We start from the raw sequence: 16,327 nt of genomic DNA, 5'->3' as shown, positions 1-16,327 counted from the left end.
TTCAATGAGAAAAAAAACGTGTGCATTTGTGTCTTTTGTTCACATGAAGTCCTGGTCACAAAAGCAAAGTTTGTGGTGAATAATATCCATTTTCTATACTTTTTTAAAGGCATAAGCAATAAAAAAAGAACACTTAGTACCCAGGAACAAAAATTGTGTTACTCTTTGGTTCTTTCGATAGTCACGTAAGTGAAACAAATAAAAAATTATTTTAATTAATATATAAATACATTAAATCACGACGTTTCGATTGCAACACAAGCAATCATCATCAGGTGTGACAACCACGGAAAGAAAAAATTGCGTTACATAGTCAAATTGTGTTACATAGTGAAATCAATACTACTCGATTGTATTCTGACGTCAATGTGATTTGATATAGGCCGAGAGTGGATTGGGTAGGGGGGGGTTAGAAATAGAGCTGAGATTGAGTTGGGGGTTTGGTGTTTGTGGATTTTGGTCCGTGTCTGGTGTTGTGACACGGACGCTTGCCCCTTGTTGGCGTGTTGGAATCGCACACCAATTCTTATTTTCGGGCCGCACACTTTTGTGGTTTTTTTTTTTGCCAACGTCGCACCCTGAACAAAACGCGAGGGCTCCCAGAAATCTCGGCACCAGTCCTGCTTAGGAATGGGGGGAGGTGGGGGTGGGGGACAAGGCCACACGCAGAATCACACGAACAAGCCAAAGTGAAGAACGAGCAGATACATTTGACAAAAGCGAAACGTTGAGAAGGCCATACCCATTACCACGCTAGCCAACCAGACCCTCTCTCTCTCTGCTTCCGTTTGGAATGTTTCTCATGTGGAGGGGGGGGAGTCTGCCTTCCTCCTCGGCATCCTTTCCTGGGCCATCGTCTCCACGTCCACTCCACAGCCCTTCACATCCCTGGTTCACCACTTGGTTCCACCTCTGTCTAGGCCCTTGCCTCTCTCTCGGTCTCTGGCCCTGGCGCTGAAGCGTGCGTCATGTTTCTTACTCGTGTACACGTCCTTCCGAGCCAGATGCAGAGGTCGCAAACGGATTTTGATTCCTTACCCGTACCCGGCCGCACCAGGGTCGCAAATGGGTACCCTACCCGTACCCTACCCGTACCCTACCCGAAATGAGTGACAAACGGTTACTCACCAGTGACTCACGGCCTATGCGTACCCGGCCGCACCAGGGTCGCAAATGGGTACCCGTACCCGGCCGGGTACGGGTAGCCAGGTATCGGGTAGGTACGGGTATCGGGTACCCGATTGCGACCTCTGGCCAGATAAGTTCACTTTCGGCTACACTAGCTCCAGCTCTGACCACAACGAAATGGTTAACTCAAAACAGTGGCGCATTTGGTCATCATGCCATTCTCACGAGCGGAAGGCTATCGCGAAGGCCACGCTTCGCGAACATAGTTCGCTGTAGTTTCACAGTAGGGGGCAACGTTGTGTTCTTTGTGTAATTAATCCCGATTGAGTATTTTGTGGGTGCATTTTCAAAAACGTTGGGCCGTGACGCCAGCGCACAGTGGCCTACGCTTTTCGAACGACGCCACGGGCCTCTTCAACGATCACCGTGGAGCAGACGGTGCACAGTATTTCATGGTTAATATACATGGCAGTATTAACTAGGGTGGCCTTTTGAATTCGAACCACAAACCCGTTTCAACAAGCGGCGTCGTGCGCTACCGTTGGGCCATATCAACAAAACTGCCACTAACCCTGCCCCTGACCCAACTCTGGAAATGGACCATGACGATATTGATTCATAACTAACTCTAGGGCCATATTGTGTGAAGATGTGTTATTACACCCTCATCCAGCCGACACAGCCAAACAAATACAGTTGCCACGTGAACACACGTGCCAATGCATCCCTGTTCTTGGTTCTTTCGGTAAAGTCACGTAGAAGGGAAGTAATAAAATAATAAAAATAAAACATGTTTTATTTTTATTATTTCCCTTCACGTAGAAGGGAAGTAAGTCACGTAGAAGGGAAGTAATAAAATAATAAAAATAAAACATGTGACTTTACTTCCCTTTACTTCCCTTCTACGTGACTTTACCGAAAGAACCAAGAAAATGAATCCCTGCAGCCACGAAAGCTTTAAATCGAAATTTAATGCATCCCTGCTTCAGCTCACCGATGTTGGAGAGAGATCCACACATTTAACAATAAGCTTCGCTCGTAATTACGAGCAGCATCATCGGCCACCAGTCTTGGGCCTTGAACGATGATGCAGCTATCAGCTACAGGTCTTACGTTATCGTTAAATGTGTGCGCATCTCTCCCTGACGATAACATCGGTGCGCTGAAACAATAGTCATATTTTTTGGCACATTTGTTGACGGTGCAACTTTATTCATTTGGCCGCGTTGGGTGGAGGAGGGTACACGAACACAACGTTGGCATTTTTACCCGAAAATAAATCAAATAAATTGTGAATCGTAACATTGTTTGCGAAAAACGACGCGTTAAAATGAACCAAGGACACATTTTTCAATGCATTTCGTTCACATATCCACTGCTGGTAATCACGGTACCAGGTTCGGTGCATTTTTTTTAAACCTAAGCGGGGGTGATGTTTTATTTGTTTTGTATTTTTAACATTCCATGGCTGTGACTTCACATATTGGAAAAATTAATAAATGTGCGTTTGGAAACTCGGAAATGAAACGGGACACTTTCTTTAAGAACTAAACGGAGGGTTTCTCGAAATACGCAAATCATTTGCAGCATCTTCTTGGTTCTTTCGGTAAAGTCACGTAGAAGGGAAATAATACAAATTATACAAATAAAACATAATAAAATAAAATTCTCACGACGTGTCGGCCACAACACAAGACAGCTGTCTGCAAGATAGCGCTCCAATGAACACTGCTAAGCTTGGCAGCGTACTTTAAGCTGGGTGGGAGGAGCAGCATGTTCAGAATGTGGCTCCTCGGGTGTTATTAACCAGAACATATTCGCGTCATCTTCTTGGTTCTTTCGGTAAAGTCACGTAGAAGGGAAATAATACAAATAAAAAAAAAAAATAATTCTCACGACGTTTCGGCCACAACGCAAGCAGCCGTCCTCAGGTGAAGACCAGGTCTGTCGGGGAGACGGCGTCATATTCCACCCGTGTTGGCCTCCCTGCACTGGCTTCCAGCCTCACATGGAACACAGTTTAAAATCCCATTGTTAACCATGCAAAGCGGTGAACCATCTTGCCCAAGCCTACATCATTGACACGCTGCACCCACGTGTCCCGTCAAAGTCCCTAAGATCTGGGAATGGAGATCTCGGCATTCCAAGGTCAAGGCTTCGGTCTGTGGGTGACCGAGTTTTTTTCCCCCTGTGTAACCCTCAGGCTATGGAACGCTCTTCCACGTGATATCATGGATTTTTCTGATTCTGTGAACATTTTTAAAAATGCGTCTTAAAACCTATTTATGTACGCTTCCGATTTTGTAACGTTTAGTTCATCTATTAAATTGATTATATAATATTTTTATGCTGTCTGCTGCTGCTGTGTCCTGTACAGCGCTTTGAAATCCTTGGTGAAAAGCCACAATATAAATGGAATTATTATTATTCCTATTGTGACGTTGATCGGACGCATGTTTCCCATCGACAGAGAAGCTGGACTCAAGAACGGAAATGGACTTGATTGGAATTATCGTTCCGATCGTTTACCCGGGAAAGCCTCAATGAGTCTCGATACTTTTGTTTAGGAGGAGCCTACCAAACGAATGCTGCTGGGGCCACCAGCTGTTACAAGTGGAAGCTTTGTTAGATACAATCAGCATTTCGGTATTTTTTAAATCCTTTATATTAAGTTCGCTTGCTTGCTTGCTTGCGTGCTTGCGTGCTTGCTTGCTTACGACCGTGCAAATCTTTCGGTCGTTTTTTAACCCACTTCCCGTGATCCAATCGAGCTGACATTTTCCACACAGACCCGTTGTGCGTGACAATTAATTTTCGTGAAAAAATATTTCCAAAATTTTACACTGTTTAGGGAAATATTTTAAAATATTTAATTACCAATTGCTTAATGCTGGCAGACAATCATCTGACCCATAGGTGGCAGCCATCTCAAGCCAGAGGACGAGAGGACTCTAGCCGCCACGCATATAAAGGATTTATAGTGAAAAACTTAGTTTTTACGGGTTATGTTTTTTATGAATAATTTGGTGATGCTGCTGCTGCGTTGGCAGTAGCGCACAAGCACAATTAACAAAAACTCAACGCATTTGTCAACAACAACAACAAACACAATGTGGCCTTAAAATATGTAAAAACATATAAATAATTGGCGACGTTTCGGGCAGTGACCCTTCACGTACCGTCCAATATTTTACGCACACGGGGAAACCCACGTGGGCCCCCACCTTTACTGAATCTCGCACCACGTGACGCAAGGCGTCCAATCGCAGAGGGGCTCGCGTTGCTGCCATGGTAACCGACCTACGCCGCACCGTTGCAGCCTCGGACCTCCCGATCACCACCACCACCACCAACATCGCTAAAGTTTCACCGTTCGAATGCAAACGATCTTACTTTCTTTCTTGTAAACAACAAGACAGTCTCAGGGTGCGTTAGACGACACCCGCGTCCTCTGTCGTGGCCGAGCGCGACGCGTGGAAATGGTGAGCGCGGTTGTTATTTTTTCTTTTTAAATCGACAATTTCTAGTCGAGGCCTTTTTTTCGAGGCCCTCTCTGTGCCCCACAAAGTCACCGGGCGTTCTTCTTCTTCTTGGGGGCGAGTTACACGGCAGACGACGAGGCAATTCGCGTGTGCGTGTGTGTGTTTGCCATGCCGAAATTGCTGTTGTTGTTGTGTTAAATCGTCACGAGCCGTGGTGTATCTACTGCAGGATTGATCTGTGTGTGTGTGGGTGTGTGTACGCCCACCTTGGAGCGTTTCCATGACAATGATTACAATTGTACGTTTGTATTAACGATTAGGGGGCCGACCATAAATGACGTCACGCACCTGGGGGGGGGGCGGGGTCAGACATTTGTGACGATGTGTGACGAGGAGGGGGGGGGGGTGAGAAATGTGACGTCACATCAAAATGCGCAACTTTAAATAAATATAGACAACACGTTTTACTTAATTAAATAGACTTTTAATAAATGTTTTCTCCTACAACATCAGAGTGCAGCGGCACATTAAATACGCACTACAATGACAATAGTTTAAAGCGATTTGAAGCATGTTTTATTTATTTGGGGGGGGGGGGGGCAGAGCTTTGTGACGTCATATTTGAGGGGGGGGGGGGGTCTGACTTTGTGACGCCGTGTGACGAGGGGGGGGGGGTCAAAAATCGTCCAAAATCGCGTGACGTCATTTATGGACGGCCCCTTAGATCTTAATGATACATTGAAGTGAAAGTGATGTATTGGTCAATAGATCACTGTCCACTGTTTATATATCCGGAGCCACTGTTTCAAATTCCTCTGGCGGGGGCGAAACTCATAGACTCTAATTCTAGATTTGAAGCTTTCGTGACTGCAAGTATTCATATTCTTAGGTTTTTTCGGTAAAGTCACGTAGGTAAAACATTAAAATTAATAAAAGTAAAATAAAATAAAAATCACGACGTTTCGGAGGCAACACAAGCTTCCGTCTTCAGGTGGAACCATCACAGCGATGCACTCTGATGTTGTAGGAGAAAATTTATTAACAAGTCTATTTAATTAAGTAGAACGTGTTGTCTATATTTATTTAAAGTTGCGCATTTTGATGTGACGTCACATTTCTCAACCCCCCCCCCCCCCCTCATCACACATCGTCACAAATGTCTGACCCCCTACCCCCCCTAGGTGCGTGACGTCATTTATGGACGGCCCCATAGCCATTATTATTGCGTCTGAATGTTAAACCTTGATGATAATTTAATAGCTTGTTATCATGTTAGATGCGTTGTATGGCGTGAACTTTGAGTGCAACAAAGTGCTTTTGTAAGGGGTGTTGTGAAGTAGGGTAATTGTCCGAAACGTCACCTTTTATTTTTTCACCCCACAGAGTTATTGACGAATGTGTTGGGTGGGGTGAGGGTTTCTTATTTGTGCTCTTGCATCACTGCCAGTGTAGCGTCACCAAATAAGTAGTTTTTAAAAATATATTTGTTCGTGGATGCAGAAACAGGTTTAAATATTAAATCCAGACTTCAATGTACCGTCCCCTGACTCCCCTCATCTGAACGTTGATGATGAACGCTCGGTAGGTTCCCTTTAATAAAATAGGACCCAGCGTGCTAGCGAGTGAAACGCACTTCTATTGAACTTTTCCCACGTTCCAATTTTGTCCAGCTTGTGCGAACGATGTCATGCCACGAGACACAGAATCCCCATTCGGACATTTCACAGAATGGTGACCCCCATCCCCCCCCACCCCCATCCCCCCCCACCCCCCCGGCCCCGATCCCCCCACCCCGCGGCCCCCATCTCCCCCACATCACCCCCCTCCCATCCCCCCCACATCACTCCCCCATCCCCTCCACATCACCCCCCATTCCCCCCCCGTATCCCCCCATATTCCCCCATATCCCCCCACCCCCCACATCCCCCTTCCCCCCCAAACCCCCCCCCATTCTTCTCCACCCCCCGCGGCCCCCATCCCCCCCCGGCCCCCATCCCCCCCCCGGCCCCCATCACCCCCCCCCCCCCACATCACTCCCCCATCCCCTCCACATCACCCCCATTCCCCCCCGTATCCCCCCATATTCCCCCATATCCCCCCCATCCCCACATCCCCCTTCCCCCCCAAATCCCCCCCATTCTCCTCCACCCCCCGGCCCCCACCCCCCCGGCCCCCACCTCCGCCACCACCGCTCCACCGTGCTTGTTGAGAATGGTCAGCAGAAGCAGATACACTGCACGTGTTTTAGTAGTCCAGAACTACCACAGTAGTAGTACACCTACCTACCACTAGTGCAGAACTACCACAGTACTCCATTGGTACCTAATTTGCCAGTAAGAAATATGATAATTGTTTTTTTACCTTTTTATCTGTCAACAAAACTGACACATTTTTTTACGAGGAGTCATGTTTGCATAGACCACAATACCTGCGGTCATAATGCAAACAAAACTTTAAGGACAGTGCATACATTATCAGAGTTATGTTTTCTGTTTGCATTATGACTGCAGGTATTGTGGTCTATGCAAACATGACTCCTCGTAAAAAAGGTGTCAGTTTTGTTGCCAGATAGAAGGGTAAAAAACCAATTATCATACCACAGTACTTTTAAGTGAATTTACCACTTTGCTACGCTAGAGGGCAGTACTTTCCGTCCCACCATTCTGCAGAAGAAAAAACATGTTCAATGAATTTACCCTGAACATTTTTGTCCCTTTTGCATATTAATTACTGTTTTAAATCAACCTTACTTGAAAAATTATTACGTTTTAGAGAATTAAATGGGGCTCACAAGACATCGGGAACCACCCTGTACTTTGACTCCGTTGGCAATGGTGCACAATTTAAAATATCATCACCAACGTCATTCTTCTAGTGTATGGCAAGCAGGTTTAAGTTTGTGAGCCACGTGACGATAGCTTCTGGAGTAGCGCAACTAAATGCTGCCCAGCCCGCCAGAGAGCGGGCGTAGAACTTCGTTGTTGGCGACGTTGGTGGTCCATTGCGTGGTTCGGGTGGCCGCGGGTCCCTGCACCGTGGGGCAGAGGTCGCCAACAGGTTTTGATTCCTTACCCGTACCCATACCCCGGCTGCACCAGGGTCGCAAATGGGTACCCGTACCCGTACCCGTACCCGGCCGGGTACGGGTACTCGTTCCCTACCCGTACCGGTACCCTACCCCAAATGAGTGACAAACGGTGACTCACCAGTGACTCACGGCCTACCCGTACCCGTACCCGGCCACACCAGGGTCGCAAACGGGTACCCGTACCCGGTCGGGTACGGGTAGCCGGGTATCGGGTAGGGTACGGGTATCGGGTACCCGGTTGCGACCTCTGCCGTGGGTCCATCTTTCACGTCTCGCATGTGGAAGAAGCGTTAGCGGGCAGCAGCAGCGGCAGGCGGCGAGCGGTGGCCGTTGTGAAGCGGTTGATGATGAAGCCGCCACAGTTTCCTTGGCAGAACGGAGCCCTGCGGGGCTGTGGTGGCACCCCCAGTGAGGTCGACTCAGCCTTGAAACGTAACGTCACCACTGGGGGTAGATAAATGCAACCAGGCGTGGTGCTGGCCACCCACCCCCCTCGCGTGCCGTGCCGGCCTTCATGCGGTGCTCGCAAACAGCACTTGCCCCAACAGTCTGTTAAAGGCCATCTTTGTCTTCGTGTTGATTTTTCTGTGGGGTGCGTGCCGGTGCGTGTCGGTGCGTGTGCCCCGCGCGCCGGCTGCAGGCTGAGCTGGGCCTGAACGAGCACCACCAGAACGAGGTGATCCAGTACATGCGCTTCGCCCGCTCCAAGCGCCTGCTGCGTCTGAAGACGGTCGACTCGTGCGTGCAGGACCTGAAGGAGAGCCGGTAGGCTGCACCCTGCACCACCTCCTCGGCTATCCTCGCTCTGCTGTCCCTCGCTCAACTTTCCACGCGCAGCCACCATCAACTCAGTTATGCTCACTTAGCCACCCTGCATCAGCCACCTTCACTTAGCTACCCTCCCTACTATTTGTTAAATCAGCTTCCCTCTCTTCCAGCCACCGATGACAGAGCAGAGACGTTAAAGGAGACGGTGGTGGAGGTCAAGGTGAATGAGGTGGCGGTGACGATAGTCAACGTCGATGCAGAGGGCAGTGATGACGGTTATGCTGACAATATGTTATGTGTGGACAATGATGATGTCTGTAATGCTGATCCTGGGTTTGTTTTTTGCGTGTGGGGAGTGGTAGCGTAGTAGTTCGTGTACTGCGCTACTATGCACCCCACCCCCTGGGTTTGATGCCTGGCCACGCCTAAAATCAGTGCCGAGTGATAGCCGAATCGGTCGTGGGCCTCTCCTAGGTCGACTCGGCCTTAAACGAGTACCTAGTATGGTGTGTAAACATCAGCAAAAATGTGGCCACACCACCACCCTCGTGTGCCGTGCCAGCCTTAACAGGTGCTCGCTAACAGCGCTCGCCCCAACAGTCCGCACGGCTACGGCCGGGGACCGGGTGGGTAATCTTCGTCTTCTGCGTGCGCGCACACACGCAGGCTGGTGGACGACACGTTCACGGCGGAGGAGGTGGCGGACATGCTGGAGGGGCTACGCGTGGTGGTGCGCGGGGAGCTTGAGTCGGAACTCATCCACACCGCGCACACCAACGTGCTGCTGCTGCGCCAGCTCTTCAGCCAGGCCGAGCACTGGCACCTCAAGCTGCAGGCCGACGTCTCCGAGCTGGAGAACCGGTCTCTGCCCGCCCCCTATCACCCGCCCACCCTCGCCCACTCGCCCCTTCTGTCTCACTGCCGACCGACTGCAATGTCTTTTAACTGCTGCTCCCTTATCACCCTCCCACCCTCGCCCACTCGCCAACTTGCCCACTTGCCTACTCGCCCCTGCTGGCTCACTGCCTACCGACTGCAATATCTTTTAACTGCTGCTCCCTTATCACCTGCCCACCCTCGCCCACTTGTCCACTCGCCCACTTGTCCACTCGCCCCTGGTGTCTCACTGCCGACCGACTGCGATGTCCTGTAACTGCCGCCACTGCCGACGGGTCTTGGGGCGTGGTCGTTTTTGTAAAATAGCCGCGTAGCTCAATGGGGCCTCACCGCTGAGAAACGAGTCTGAATTGAATGGCCTAACTCTGCCACGTGTTCTTTCGGGTCGTTGCCGCGCGTTGATCGGCATGACGTCCTTCGACGCTTCGCTCCCATATGCTGGCAGCTTCTGCTTGTAACCGAGTTCACTTCCCTAAGAAGCTTTCAGCAGATGGAGCAAAACGTCGGGATGACGGTGCCGAACAACGCGCGGCAGAGGTCGCAACCGGGTACCCGATACCCGTACCCTACCCGATACCCGGCTACCCGTACCCGGCCGGGTACGGGTACCCGTTTGCGACCCTGGTGCGGCCGGGTACGGGTAAGGAATCAAAACCCGTTTGCGACCTCTGACGCGCGGTGCAGCCGGAGAGCAACGCTGCACAGCCGCGAAAAACCCACGCAGAAGTGGACTTAAATACATACCGACCTGCTTGTCTACCCACCTACCAGTGGCATAGCATGGGTGGTATGCGCCCTGATTCAAGAAATTATACCGTGCCCCCCTCTTCCCTTCCAGTGTTTCGAATAATTGATAAAAATCAACACAAGCTCACGAGTAGGTATCATTTTTTGATGCCTATACGTTGTATGTAAAGGGCTCACGTGACCTCCAGCCACAAGTGACTGCCTCATTCACGATGGTGTTTAAAGAAAAACTCGAGTTTAATTGAATAGGGAACATTAATTGAATCGCTAGCGAAGCCAATCCGAACATCCCTAATTGTCGAAGTGTTGACTGCGAATTGTGGACCGTCTCCCCCACCATCTGAAGCGCTGCCCTCTTCCTTGTGATGTTCTGACATTGCCTGTGTTTGCTCTGTATGCATTGTTTTTTTTCTTCTTCTGCTTAACAGAGAGCTCCTGGAACAGATAGCCGAGCTGGAGAAATCTGAGTTCATTGCAGCCGGAAAAAAGGTACGAGAATTCTGGAGGCTCTTGAAGTCCTCTTCTAATACATTACTAACTGCTCCGGCTTAACTTGCACTGTCTGTAAAGCCAGGGCCACCTCTGAGCAATTCAGTTGTGCAGCTCGGTTGCATACAACTGCATTGCATGTACTTGGACGTCTCTGCAACTAGTTGCGCAACCGGTTTCTTGCAGTAGGGACCTACTCGACTTTTGAGACATTTCACTCATCATGCGCCACATTTGTGTGAACTACGATTGGTTGTTACGATTGTTGGTTGCGCGATGCAGTTTCCCTGTTGCGCGACTACTCGCCCGGGTGTGTGGAACAAAGCGGTTGATTGCGTCGCGTGATTTCGAGGCGAGCCATTTGGGTGTTGCGTAACTGATTGCGCAGGTGTGGACGCACATTTAAAGAGATGTATAGAGGGTGTCCCTTACATGTTTCTGTGGTCAAATAAAGGACATTGCTTTATTGAAATAATGGAAATGAATGCACTCAATTACAAGTTGGGAAGATCATTGTACACAGCAGAGGTTACCAAACACCAGTATCATTTGTGACCCTTCCCGGTGCGTCTCTCGCACGTTTTGTAGCCTTGTACGTCCAGCTGCAAGTGAAACTGTTGCACGCTCGCGGCGCGCCTGCTGGTTGTCAAAACGCGACGGGCTGCTGTGCTGCGTTCGTTGCAGCCCAGCACGGAGGTCAGCAAGGCGAAGCTGACCCCCCTGAGCGACGTCGGCGCGACCGAGCTGCTCAACAAGGTGCGTGCTGCTACTGCCCTCTCCCCGGTAGCCCTCGGCATCTAAAGCCCAGATGTGGGCAACCTACCCTGGCTCGAGCCGTCGATGCGACGGACCTCACCGACGACTTTTCAAAAATGACGATCCCCCTCGTGGCGCTCCTCGTATCCAGCCGCAGTCGTCGCTCACGCACGCGGCATGTGGCGCCCCGCCTCCTGTCGCGACCGCGTCACGTGGGCCTATCACGTGGCTGCTGCTGCTTCCCAGGTTTGGTGGCGGTTGGGGGTGAGGGTACTTCAACGCCCCGACGTTTGCAATCAGGGAAATCCTGGAATCGTTGACACCATCCACCGTGGCCGCATCCCCCCTCCGTCTTTCAACCAACCGACAAAGGGAGGCCTGGGGTGTGTCTGTGTGCGTTGATGCAGGAGATTCAGCGGCTAAGAGAGGAGAATGAAAAGCTGAAGGTGCGCATCAAGATGGTGGAGATGCAGGTGAGAGGGCCCTTGAGGCTCTGGGGGGGGGGGGGGGGGGGCGGTGGGGAGCGTGGGGTTGGCGCATCGTGCAGCCAGCTACCCCCCACATTTTGTTTGTGGGGGGCAGTGGGGAGCGTGGGGTCGGGGTTTGGGGGGCAGTGATGTAGCTGAGCGGTGGCACGTTCGCCGCTTGTTCCGGAGTTTTGTGGTCCAATCGAGAGGAATAATAATTTGCTCGCGCGCAAAATACATTTTGCAAGATGGACAAATTAACGTGCGGCCAGTCGGTACGTGGTGAGAATACGCCGTCACCGCATCACCGCATCACACAAATAAAACTAAACTTTTTATTTTACCAGGTAAGGCCCACTGAGCTGCGTCGTTCTATATCCGAAGCGTCCTGGCCATCACAAATGATAGCTCAACGAAGTGGGCTCATCATCATCGCGTGGAAATTAATATCGGCCAAATGACTCGAAACACACATCGATTATAAACTGCGGAGGGAAACACCAGAGGACCCGGAGAAAACTCCACGCGACCACCACGCAAACGGTAGGACTGGATTATCTGTCCGAGCCACCTCGCCCGCCGCTTGTGTGTTTGACCGCTTCCCCTTTGCGCCAGGCGACCAGCGCTCTCGAGGAGAGGTCTCGTCTGGAGAGAAGCCTCAAGGAGGCGTCACTGCACCCACCTGCAGATCAGGTGACCTCCGCACTGATGGGGCCGAGCTATTGTGGCCAAACCGTTGTCCATGGGTCACCGGTGTTGCTTCGAATACACAACAGGCACACACGCGCGCCCGTGCGAGGCAGACGCAACTATGTGACGCGCTTGCAGGATACGTTTTATGTCCGGCAGTGTGTTCTCTTGCTGCACGCTGCAGTGTCATCGGCTCTCGACTTGCATTCTGCTTGACGTTTGCGCGTGCATTTGACATCCTTGCGATGTTGACGCGCGCGCGTATGTCAGCGTGGGGAGCGGTGGCGTAGCGGTTAACTTGGCGACCCGAATTCGATTCCCACTCACGGCCAACACCAGTGACGATTATTTTAACCGGTCCTGGGCCTCCCCTTGGTCGACTCGGCCTTAAATTAGTATCTGGTGCTCTGTGTAAACAGTAGGATTGGGTAGACAAAGGCGGCCGGGCTCGGTGCGAGAACACCCACCCAGTTTCGTATGCCGTGGCAGCTTCATTAGGTGCTAGCTTAGCCTGCAATTAGCCTGTTGCAGGCTAATTGGAGAGGGCGAATGTTTGTGCGTGTGCGCGTGCGTGCGTGTGCTTGCGAGAGCAGCGCCCGCCCCCGTCGACGGACCTGAGCGCGCTGGAGCAGCAGGTGTCGACGCTGCGTGCGGACCTGCAGCGCCAGCAGAGCGCCGGCGCGACCGGAGCTGCGGCCTTGCAGGAGGGCCTTGCCGCCAGCCAGCACGAGCTGCTGCGCATCAAGCAGCAGCTCGAGGTGGCCGAGAAGGTGAGGAGGAGGGGGGGGGGGGAGGAGGAAGGAGGGAGGGAGGAGGAGGAGGGAGGGGGGAGGAGGAGGGAGGGGAGGGAGGAAGGAGGGAGGGGGGAGGAGGAGATGAAAGGTGAAGAAGCTGGTGGCAGAGAGGAAGAAGGTGGATCTGGTTGAGGAAGTGGGGAGGATCGATGTGCTGGAAATATAGAGGAGCAGAAGCAAGGAATGGGTGTATGACAGGGAAGATGAGCGATTAGATGCATGGATGAATGTCTGAATGGGCTTTTGAGTAACCGACTTAATTACTCGATTGGTGGATGTGTGACTTGGATGGGTAGATTTACTGACTGGGTGGGTGGACACTTGCCCGGATGAACGTCTGAACTACCGAACGGCGCAGGCGAACAAAAGTGTTGACGCAAGAATGAATGAACTAAACAATTTTTTATTTGACCAGGTAAGGCCCACTGAGCTGTATAGCTCTTTTTCAGACGCGACCTCGCTATCACAAATGATAGCTCAACGAAGTGGCTTATCGCGTGGAAATTTCTAGCTGTAGCCAAATACTCTAAACACACATTGATTTTAAATAAAACCAGGGGACCCAGATAAAAATCCACGCCACCACGGGGAGAGAGACAAACGCAAAACTCCAAACGTACAACAGGCGTCAAGCGTTGGGATCTGACCCACGACCCCCTGCACACCAGGCGAGGTGGTTAACGTCTCCCAGCCACCGTTGGCGCCCTACCCACCGCGTCACGACCCACGTTGTTGGTGGTCGCGCTTGCAGGAGCTGGACAGCAAGTTCCAGGACACGGCGGCCTACCGCAACCTCAAGGACATGCTCGCGCGCAAGAACGACTCCATCAAGGACCTGCGCAAGCGGCTGTCGCGGTGAGGGGACGCGCGGACCAACCGCACGGCCGCTTTGTAGCAGAGCGTGGCGGTTTTATAATCCAGCGGCCGCCCTCGGTTATCGCTGCGGGTGGTGTCATGGCAACCACGCGTCGTTGGTCGTCCGCTTCTCAGTCGATGCTCAAGAATCCGCGATGCAAATTCGCGAGAGTTGGGCCATTGTGCGTCGCGGTCCATTTTGACAAATTGTAAAATGGATAACGATGACATAACGATTTAAAGCTTTCGTGACTGCAGGGATTCATCTTCTTGGTTCTTTCGGTAAAGTCACGTAGAAGGGAAATAATAAAATAATAAAAATAAAACATAATAAAATAATTTGTGACTTTACCGAAAGAACCAAGAAGATGACATAACGCGCCAAAATCTGCAGCCAAGTCAACAACTCAGAGGCACGGAGACAAGCTCAGGGGCTGCTCGAAAGACTGACCAGTCAGATAGAGGCCTTTAGATGTTCCTTGAAAGTCAGAGTGCATTTGATATTGTGGATGTGCAAAGGGATGAGAGAGTTCCACACCGGGACGTGATAGCAGAGAACCGACATGAGGCTGTAAAAGTTTGAGACCTTGGTGTCCGAAGCAGAAATTAGACCGCCAGTTACTCAATTGGGATCAATCATACATGGCAATCATCGTCCACTACCGGCAGACTGATGCTCCAGGAAACTCATGCAAATTACACTTAGTCCTGGTCTCTTGAGGTCCCACCAATGTTAAACAAAATAAGCTTAAAGCTTAGAATGCAGAGTGTGCACCGATTGAAAACCTACCTTTTGGCGGTGGCACATCAGGCCGCTGCTCTTCACAGAATCGTGGCCGACAGCCACATCTGTTGTCTGTGTGTGTGCGTGCAGGTACGAGCCCGAGGACTAGCGCGGTGAAAATCATGAGAGGGGGGCCCTGGCTCTGTGTGGGACCCCCCCCCCCCCCGCAACTCCCCAGCCCCCCACTGCCTCACTGCCCACATTGAAGGGGGCGCAGTAGTGACGCCCTTGCCGCACACGTCAATCCGACCCTCCCTCCCTTTTCCTCCTCACCCTCCCCGCCACCGGCACTACCGCCTCCACAGCGCGGCGAGACCCCTTAAGCCGCACGGCGCTGGCAAACGGGCGTCGCGGCGCTACAGAGCGGGCGTGGGCAACTTACAGCCCACGGGGGAGGGATGTTACCCACAACTTAGAAATAACAGCACCACCCTGCAGAGGTGTGTGTGTGTGTGCTGCTGCTGCTCCTGCCGTTGCTGCTGCTGCTGCTCTCAAACAGCAGGGGTTAGCGGTCCGCGCTACGAACACGGCGACCCGAGTTCGATTCCCGCTCACGGCCCGGCAACAGTGACGATGATATGAACCGGTTCTGGGCCTCCCCTATGTCGACTCGGCCTCAAATTAGTACCTGGTGCCGATGTGTAAACATCGCCACGAAGGAGACAAAGGCGGTCGGGCGCGGCCCCCGTTGGCCCATCCCCCTCGTGTGCCGTGCTGTGCCCGGCCTTCAAAGTTGCTCGCTAGCGGTACTTGCCCCTACAGTCTTGTCAGGGTTACACGGGGGATCTTTGTCTTTGTGCACGCGCGCGTACGCGTGTTATTAATGTGCCCACCACCCAAGGTTATTTCAAAGAGTCCTAATTTGGCCCCCGGTAGGGAAGACGTCTCCACACCGCTGCTGCGGAGTGAGACGACGTCGCTCAAAGGAAAAACAACAACAACAGCGGCGGCCGCTTTTATTTCGGTTACCGGAGCAACGTAAATACACAGAAGTTGTTCGGTCTGCTCCTTCAAATAGAAAACTGCTGATTCACATCTGAAATTTGTGGCTTCTCGGCTCGCGGAGCGTGGGTGGGCGGGTGGGCGGGGGGGGGAGTGGGGGGGCCGGGGTTTGAGTGGTGGCACCGCAGGGTTCAGAGTTTCCTGCCGGCACGCACGCGCGACATCTGTTGAAGTGTGGCCGACTTTTCAACACGCGCAGCGCCGAATCTGCCAACCTCACGTTAAACGGGCGGCTGCACGGAGGGGGGCACGGGAAGGATCCAGACAGCTGCACGTGGCCCGTGTCGGGTGGTGGAGGGGTTATGGTTAAAGACTAAAAAGAAAAAGATTCACATTTTGCACAACGCGATGATCTCACCCAAAAGAAACTTAATTCCGCA

At 51.7% G+C, this 16,327-nt stretch overlaps 1 protein-coding gene across 2 annotated transcripts; it reads left to right on the top strand.

Moving 5' to 3' along the window:
* The first annotated feature begins 3,034 nt into the window (after nt 1–3,034).
* LZTFL1 (leucine zipper transcription factor like 1) lies at nt 3,035–15,978 on the top strand. 2 transcript variants are annotated; one of them, XM_078619299.1, is made up of 10 exons: nt 3,035–3,774; nt 8,339–8,463; nt 9,133–9,327; nt 10,539–10,599; nt 11,284–11,355; nt 11,763–11,828; nt 12,438–12,515; nt 13,106–13,282; nt 14,058–14,161; nt 15,036–15,978. In XM_078619299.1, the coding sequence occupies exons 2-10, from the start codon at nt 8,387–8,389 to the stop codon at nt 15,052–15,054; spliced, it is 849 nt and encodes a 282-aa protein (XP_078475425.1). In that variant the 5' UTR covers nt 3,035–3,774; nt 8,339–8,386; the 3' UTR covers nt 15,055–15,978. The 2 variants fall into 2 exon arrangements, with proteins under 2 accessions (XP_078475425.1, XP_078475424.1); XM_078619298.1 differs by lacking the exon at nt 3,035–3,774 and adding an exon at nt 4,045–4,610.
* The last annotated feature ends 349 nt before the right edge of the window (nt 15,979–16,327 follow it).

The sequence above is a fragment of the Lampetra planeri genome, chromosome 62, assembly GCF_965212315.1.
Source record: "Lampetra planeri chromosome 62, kcLamPlan1.2.h2, whole genome shotgun sequence".
Taxonomy (NCBI): domain Eukaryota; kingdom Metazoa; phylum Chordata; class Hyperoartia; order Petromyzontiformes; family Petromyzontidae; genus Lampetra; species Lampetra planeri.
The sequence above is the reverse complement of the archived record's forward strand: the minus strand, read 5'-3'. Positions and strand labels throughout refer to the sequence as shown.